Genomic DNA, 8,140 nt, shown 5'->3' on the forward strand with positions numbered 1-8,140 from the left:
AGTCTGTGAATCAGAGATAAGCCACACACACACACCGGAGTAGACTTGGGAACGAAAATAAAATTTCAAGGCTCACCCCCTACCCTCCCACAGGCTAACTAAATGAACCCCCTCGTGGCCAAAGGAATATCCTAAAACTAAATTGCCTGCCAGGAGGAGGGAGGTCAGACCTGCCTCATCATGCCCCTCCCTTCTTGGAGACATCCTGTGTAACCCATTAACAGGCCTAAGGGTCTGTAAGATACACCTGCAGGTCCTCAATTTACACACCAAATCTAAGTCCGGTGGTTCATCCCTGATAAACAGCTCATTAGGTTAAAACATTACAAGCCTTTAGACAAAGCTTCAGTCAATTACAAGTCAAAGAGTCTTTAAACCCACCTATAACCTGCAAGCCCCCCCTTGGAGATGGCCCACCTTTTCGGGCCAAACCAATGTATGATTCTCATGTATCGATTTATGACTTTACCTGTAACTCCTGTCTCCCTGAAATGTATAAAACCAAACTGTAACCCAGCCACAGCGAGTCCACTTGCTCAAGACTTCTTGGCCTGGCCGTGGCTCCAGGTCATGGTCCTCAAATTTGGCTTAGAATAAATCTCTTTAAAATTACTTTACAGAGTTTGGCTTTTTTTCCGTTAACAGACTCAAGTGACCTGTTAAGTAAATTGAGGTGTGATTTGAGCTTTGTCCACATCTGTGGTGTGGTTTAAGCTTTGCCTCGAGTGGCCTTAGGCCTGGTAATGAGTCACAAAGGACATCTTACGGAGGGAGGGGCATGATGAGGCAGGTCTGACCCCCGTTCTAGTGGCCAGCAACTCAGCTTTAGGGTATTTCTGGGGTCCCCTTGGCCAAGAGGGGGTCCATTCAGTCAGCTGGGGGGCTTTAGGTTTTGGTTTAGTTCGAGGAACCGAGCCCACACCTTACCGACCACAGGCGGGGCCGGGAAGAAGCAGATGGGCGGAGCAGCAGGACCGGCCTCTCTCCCATGCTGGGCCCCCGGGGGGCCATGGGCAGTGGGCCGGTGGGTGCACTGCGGAAGGAGGGGGTCTGTGGGAGAGTTACGCAATTTCCCAAGAACAGCACAAAACTAAGAGTTCATTTTTCAGGTCTGATATTTGGTTGTATTTTTCCAACTTCTGAGATAAGGAAATAGCTGAGGAGTGAGCATCTCGGCATCCCACGAGGAAGCCACACTGGGGTGCAGGAGCAAGTAGGGGTGCAGGGGGCTTCTTCCAGGCCCCCTCTCTGCTGCTCACAAGCACAGGCTGAGCCTAGGCCGCACCCCCAGGGGTCTGCGGAGGGAGCCAGGGACAAGCCCCCTGGACTGTTTGGCTGTCCCGGGGTCCCGCAGGGTGAGATCTGGGGCCGAGGCTGGCTGGGGGCCCAGGGGTGGGGCCTCGTGGCTCTGTGGGCAGAGGAGGAGGTGAAGTCAGGGCAGGGGCAGCTGGAGGTCGAGGTCGAGGCTGTGCTTGTCTGGCAGGAAGAGCGTTCCGGCCCCCGCAGGAGGATGGCCCTCCTGCTCCCAGTGTGCCAAGTCATGGGCCACAGGTCTGGGGACTCAGCTGCAGATCTGGGGCGAGGGCCCACCCCACCAGCCACCCCAGCATCCGAGCCACACACCTGTTGCACCCAGGACTGGGCAGGCATGTAGCCAGGCTGTTTCCATGGAGACCTCAGGAGACAGTTCTGTGACTGCTGGGGAAGGTGCCTCTGCCCCACCGGCCTGATAAGGACCACTTTAGAGCTGCCCCCACCCCCCGGATGCCAAGGGCAGGCTCTCTGGGAGGGGGTGAGGGTCTTGAGGTCCCTGACCTGTTGGTACCCTTATTCTGCAAAGGGGTCTGGGCTGGGGAGGGGCCTGGGGGCAGCCAGTGTGGAGCTGAGGGCACCTGAGCCCCGTCCGGCCAGGCGGAGGGTGGGGGGTGGAGAGTGGGCTGGAGAGTGACTTTCTGGCTCTGCCACTGTCTTGGTGGATTTGAGCAGTTACTTGACCCCTCTGAGCATCAGTGTTCCCGTCTGTGAAGTGGGAGTTTCCCACATCGTTAAAGGAGCCCCTACGACAATGTCCACGGCCGGTAAACACCTGAGGTTCATTTGTGCTTTTCCCCCAGGTTCCTCCCGGGTCTGGGGGAAGGGCATGTCCGAGGGCGGATGCAGAATCTGTGCCCAGAACGCCTCTCTGTTCTTGTTTCCCCAAACCGAGCAGCCGAGTAGCTAATCGTGTCCTGGGGGTGGAGAGAGTCCCCCCAGGCCCTCCCAGCACTGGGAGGAGGTAGGTCCTGGGGGGGTGCCGTGAGGGGCTCTGCGGGGTGGACCTGCCAGGGGTGCGTGTGCCGGACAGGCCCTGCACAACCGGTGTGCGGCGTGAGGGTGGCGGAGCCCGACTCTGGGATGCTGGGGAGGAGTCTGACCCGGACTCAGACGGCTCAGCCGTGGCCGAGACCGACCGTCCCTCCACCTCCAGGCACGGAGGCTCCAACTCAGAATCGCCTTCGCTCACAGAAGCAAAGCAGATGCCTCCCAGACAGCTTGGTCTGTGGGTCACTCTCCGTGCACTGCGCCATGGTGTGCTAGTGACAATAAAATTGGTGAACAATCCCACTGGGCCACAAGATGTTGGACACGACTCAAAGCATCTTTGGTGCATTGACTCATTCGGTCTTCGTCTTTCACAGCTGAGGAAGCAGAGACGTCGGAGGTTCAGCCTGGCTAGGGGGCCCCGCAGCCCCTGCTCCTAAACCCTGGGAGCTGGTGTCCCCAGTAGACCTGCTCTCGGGCTGTCTCTGAGCCCCCCGGCCTGACACTCGGGGAGACCGGCTGCTTCCTGCTCCTTAGGGGGACTGTCCCGAGTGGGATCAGGATGGAGCAGGGCCTGCTGCCCCTGGCGGGGCGGGCAGGGGGCTGTCCGGGAGCGGCAGCTCGGGGTCCTGCCAGGAGACCGGGCCGTGCGGTGGGGGTGCTGCCATGGGTGTGGGCAGGGCTGCAGGGGCCTCGCAGCCTCCCAGGGTACTTCACCCTGACATCTGGGGACACCAGTGTCTGCCGCTTTTCAGAAGCTTAGTGAGGTTTGGGGTGTCCAGGCCCCAGTGTCACAGCCTTGAGCAATGAGCCAACTATCAACAGCCCCACAGACTTCTAGAAGCCCATCTCTGAGCCCCGACATTTCATCTTCTACGAGGAAACATTAAACATGAGCGAGGCTGGGTGTGGTGGCTCACACCTGTAATCCCAGCACTCTGGGGGGCTGAGGCGGGTGATTGCTTGAGCTCAAGAGTTCGAGACCAGCCTGAGGGAGTGTGAGACCCCGTCTCTACTAAAAATAGAAAAATTAGCCGGGCATGGTGGCGCACGCCTGTAGTCCCAGCTACTCGGGAGGCTGAGGCAGGAGGATCACTTGAGCCCAGGAGTTGGAGGCTGCAGTGAGCTGTGATGACGCAACTGCACTCCAGCTTGGCAACAGAGCAAGCCTCTGTCTCAAAATAAATAAATTAATTAAATAAAAAATAAACATGAACGAGTATTAGCATCTATGCTAGGGTCGGGGCACAAGGCTTTCGTCAATGACAGCCTCGTTCTGAGACACAATGAACGGCTTTCTGAGGTCCCCATATTTTCCTGCTTAAACTTGATGACAACGTGAGTGTCCCATAAGAGGCAAGAGGGCTGCTGACCACTTTGGACAGAGCTGGGGGGAGGGCAAGGCTTTGGGAAGCCTTCACTTTTGGGGTGATTGCAGCCCACACAGAGGGGCACTCTGCGTTCTGTTCTCTGGCGGGTGTACCCACAGAGATGAGGAGGCTGAAGGTGGGGAGCGGAGGGTCGGGACCTGCACCCTCTGTGACGGTGACGGCCTTGCCTGTCCCCTCCCCGCCCCAGCTCCTCGCTGCAACTGGACGGGTGTCGGGGAGTCTCTGTGGGACGAGAGCCCTTAGGGAGGTTTCCTCAAAACGCGTGTTCCCAGGACACCCGTCGCACCTGCCTGGGTGAGCCCGGGCCCTGCCCTCCCGTGGCCTCCCAGGTGAGCCTCCTGCGTCCCACGACCAGGTCGCCAGCGAGGGCCTCTGGGGTCTTGCTGGCCCTGCTTCTGGTCCCGCCCCTCCCCCACGGCGGGCTGGAGCTGGGGGCAGGACCCCAGGGCTCAGGCCGTGATGTCCACGAGGCCCCGGCGGGACGTCTCCCTCCCGGCCCCCAGCTCGGCCTCGTCCCCCAGCGCCCGCCGGAGGACCAGGCGGAGGGGCTCGCGCAGCCTGCGGCCCCGGGCGCTGCCCAGGCAGAAGTAGGCGGCGGGCTTGGCGGCGCTGTGCAGGCCGGCGGTGAGGAAGCTGAAGTGGTAGAAGTAGTGGGGGATGTGCCAGTGCAGGTTCCGGCTCAGCCAGTAGATGCCGAAGGGCAGGCCGAGGAAGAGGAAGAGGAGCGCGGCGAGCAGCACCAGGGCGGAGAAGCCCCGCGGCTGGGGCCGCTGCGGGCCACGCTCCACCCGCAGCAGCAGGAGCAGGCTGGCCCCGCACACGGCACAGCACAGGACCGCCAGCAGCGCGGCCGCCACCAGCCACAGCGTCCTGCACACGTGGCGGCTGGGGTCCCCGAAGAGCTGGGTGCAGGCGCCGCTGAGCAGCAGGTGCAGCAGCAGCCCCAGGGCCCAGGTGAGGGCGCACACGCAGGTGGTGAGGTGGCGCGGGCGGCGGCAGGGGTACCAGGCGGGGAAGAGGGTGGCCAGGCACTGCTCCACGCTGACGGCCGCCAGGAGCCCCAGGCCCACGATGTAGCAGAAGAACCTCAGGGTGGCCAGGCTGGTCTGCACCAGGCCCGGGAAGTGCAGCTGTCCCCGCAGCAGGTCGGGGACCACGGCCACCATGTGGCAGGCGAGGAAGACGAGGTCGGCGCAGGCAAGATCCAGCAGGTAGATGGCGAAGGGGTTTCCGCAGACGTGGCAGCTCAGCAGCCAGAGGACCACGCCGTTGCCCAGCAGCCCGCCCAGGCTGAGCCCCTCTGTGAGGGCCAGGATGACGAGGTTGAAAGTCACGTCCTCCTGGGTGCTGTCAGGGGACACCAGGTGCTGCCCCGCTTCTCCAGACTCCATGGTCGGCAAAGCGCAGCCCGCCGGGGCCCGGCAGGGCTGGCAGGTTTGTGCTGCTCGCTCTGTCCGGACAGCCCTGCAACCACGGCGACATCTGAGTGGGGGGCTTGGGGTCCCCGCCCCACCCCATGCCAGGGGACACTGGGCAGCCAAGGCTGGGCGGGTGACAGGGAGACAGAAAGAGGCTCCTCTCCCATTCCTGCCTCCCTTGCCTGCCTAAGACTCTCGGCAGAAAGACCACGGCCAGGTCCCTGCGGGCCAGGGGGGAGGGCCGAGCCCCGGCTCCCTGTTGCCGGTGGTGGCCTCGACTCCTGGAACAGTCTTGACTTAAAGTCAAAGGTGACGCAGGACACACCACCCGTGTCTAGTGAGCGGAGGGACCGCAGAGGGACAACTCTCAGGGGTGTGGCAGGTTGTCACCTTAAGGCAACTCTTAATTCTTCCAGGCCTTTCCTCGACATCCCACAAGGGGCTGTTGCCAGTGGGCTCGGGGCCTGAGCCCTCCAGCTTGGCCACACCGTGTGGCCATGTCAGGGGTTGGGACCCCAGGACCGTCCTCCACCCCCCGCCCCGGCCACGTCCCGTCCCTGCTGTCCCACAGCAGGCCCAGCCCTCTGGGGGAGAAGGGGCTCCTTCCGCTCCCCTGTCACTTACCCTTTCCAGTGGGGAGAACAGGGACCTGTCCCATGCGGAGGACGGGTGGGCCCTGGGCCTCTGTGGGCCTGTCTCCCACCCTCCCGCCTGTCCCCGCCCGGGTAGGTGGCTCCCCGGGCCAGGTCCTGTGAGCTGGAGGGGGACTCGGCCCGGGAGGTGGCACGGACCCCACTGGGCCCCGGCTGCAGCCGGTTCTTCCCCACAGCTTCGCCAGTGACACGGCCACACAGCAGACCCCACGGGACTGCCTGGCACTCAGGGCCAGAGACCCGGCTGCAGCTACCTGTCTCACCCGCCACCTGTGCCTACCTGTCCCATCCTGCCACTTGTGCTTACCTGTCCCATCCTGCCACCTGAGGTTACCTGTCCCATCCTGACACCTGAGGTTACCTGTCTCACCCGCCACCTGTGCTTACCTGTCTCATCCTGACACCTGAGGTTACCTCTCCCATCCTGACACCTGAGGCTACCTGTCCCATCCTGCCACCTGAGGTTACCTGTCCCATCTGACACCTGAGGTTAACTTGTCCCATCCTGCCACCTGAGGTTACCTGTCCCATCCTGCCACCTGAGGTTACCTGTCCCATCTGACACCTGAGGTTACTTGTCCCATACTGCCACCTGAGGTTACCTGTCCCATCCTGCCACCTGAGGTTACCTGTCCCATCTGACACCTGAGGTTACCTGTCCCATCCTGACACCTGAGGTTACCTGTCCCATCCTGACACCTGTGCTTACCTGTCCCATCCTGCCACCTGTGGTTACCTGTCCCCATCCTGACACCTGAGGTTACCTGTCCCATCCTGACACCTGTGCTTACCTGTCCCATCCTGCCACCTGTGCTTACCTGTCCCATCCTGACACCTGTGCTTACCTGTCCCATCCTGCCACCTGAGGTTACCTTGCCCATCCTGACACCTGAGGTTACCTGTCCCCATCAGCTGTCCCTGAGTGCTGGGAGACCGCAGCTCCTCCTTGGAAGGTTGGGGAGATGGGATGGGGGCCTGGCCTCTCCCCAGAGACTGGCTCAGGTCAGGGGCCGACACAGGGTGGTGGCTGGTCCTCTTGTCTCCTGGAGGGGCTGGGAGTGTGGAGTGAGGGGGCTGGTGGCAGGTGCAAGCAGACCCCTGGGATGGCATGTCAGTGGCCTGTTCCCACCTCAAGGCTGTGCTCAAAACTCCTGCCTCCCCCTTCGGGGCCGGGAGGATGCCGTGGCACCAGGACGTGGGCCCTGGGCGGGGCTGTGCCCTGAGCAGAGAGGCGGGGGTCTCCTCTGTTCACACCCTCAGCCCTCTGCACCCTGGTATCTGACCAGGTGAAAGGAGCCTGAGGCTGCCCCTGCCCCGGGGTGGGCGTGGGGGTGGGGTCCAGGTGCCCGTCCTGAGGCCCCTGGAGGGCAGGGGGTGGGAGGGGCATTGGAGGTGGTGCAGACACCTCACCTAGCCAGCCACAGCAGGGGGACAACTGAGTGGGGCTGGCAGGGTGTCACTGCCACTACAGGAGGGGTTGGGGCAGACGCTGTCCCACTCAGGAAGGCCAAGCGGGGTCCCCAGCACTCGGGCCTGGAGAGCGGCAGAGAAGAGTCTGGGAGGTCTTAAGTCCATGGACGCTGGACCCCTGTCCCAGCCGGCGTGCTGCCTGCAGGTGGACAGAGCTGTCCCCGGGATCCCAGGGAAGCCCCCATCAAGGGAGCAGGTGGGTTTCTCCAGGCCTGTGGCCCCCTACAGGGCTCAGACCCTCCTCCCTCCTCTCCCCAGACGCCGCCATCCTCGCTCACCTCCCACACTCAGAGGAGCCTGGACTAGGGCTGGGGGGCAGGGCGGTGGGGAGAGAGAGCCCGCCAGGGAAGGGAGAGGAGAGAGGGAGGGATGGAGGGGGAGGGGAGGGGAAGGAAGGGGGAGGGGAGAGGTGGGAGGGGAGGACTGAGTGACCATGGGACACAGGAGCCCCAGCTGGTCTCCTCTCTGCTGTGACCCGGGCAGGGGTCTCTGTGGGGCTTGGCAGGGGGGCATGGAGCTCAGTGGGTGGGGTCCCCACGGCCGGGCTCCAGGACCTGGGGGAGTAGAGGGACCTGGCTACATCCTGGGAGAGGAGGAGGAAGGGGGAGGGAGGCACAGCCCTCGCTGCTCAGCGGCCGCTCCGGGGCGCGGGTGGGTGGGCGCGGGGTGGCTTTCCCTGAGGATGGGCTTTGGGAGTCCCTGGTCCTGCGCCCTGTGCCTCGCCGTGGACAGTGAGCCCACCAGTCTGTCCGGGACCAGTGGCGGGCGCAGTGGGAGGCGGGGGCTCGTTCCTGCGCCGTCCCGTGACCCTCCCTGAGAGTTGGGCCAGGTTTCCTCCCGACCTGCGTGGAACACGCCAGAAGAAGAGGGAAGTGGGGTGGACATGAGACGGAGCCGCCCATGTGGG

At 62.9% G+C, this 8,140-nt stretch overlaps 2 protein-coding genes across 3 annotated transcripts; both read right to left on the bottom strand.

Moving 5' to 3' along the window:
• Positions 1-1,089: 1,089 nt before the first annotated feature.
• LOC123641923 lies at positions 1,090-3,272 on the bottom strand. 2 transcript variants are annotated; one of them, XM_045556864.1, is made up of 3 exons: positions 2,087-3,272; positions 1,624-1,726; positions 1,090-1,408 (listed from the first exon to the last, which is right to left on the bottom strand). In XM_045556864.1, the coding sequence occupies exons 1-3, from the start codon at positions 2,140-2,142 to the stop codon at positions 1,256-1,258; spliced, it is 312 nt and encodes a 103-aa protein (XP_045412820.1). In that variant the 5' UTR covers positions 2,143-3,272; the 3' UTR covers positions 1,090-1,255. The 2 variants fall into 2 exon arrangements, 1 of the variants encoding a protein (XP_045412820.1); XR_006736372.1 differs by having other exon boundaries at positions 1,624-3,272.
• Positions 3,273-3,880: 608 nt separating this feature from the next.
• MRGPRE (MAS related GPR family member E) lies at positions 3,881-7,106 on the bottom strand. The gene is made up of 2 exons (XM_045556865.1): positions 6,366-7,106; positions 3,881-6,150 (listed from the first exon to the last, which is right to left on the bottom strand). The coding sequence occupies exon 2, from the start codon at positions 5,081-5,083 to the stop codon at positions 4,142-4,144; it is 942 nt and encodes a 313-aa protein (XP_045412821.1). The 5' UTR covers positions 5,084-6,150; positions 6,366-7,106; the 3' UTR covers positions 3,881-4,141.
• Positions 7,107-8,140: the final 1,034 nt, after the last annotated feature.

This window comes from Lemur catta, chromosome 7 (assembly GCF_020740605.2).
Source record: "Lemur catta isolate mLemCat1 chromosome 7, mLemCat1.pri, whole genome shotgun sequence".
Lineage (NCBI taxonomy): Eukaryota > Metazoa > Chordata > Mammalia > Primates > Lemuridae > Lemur > Lemur catta.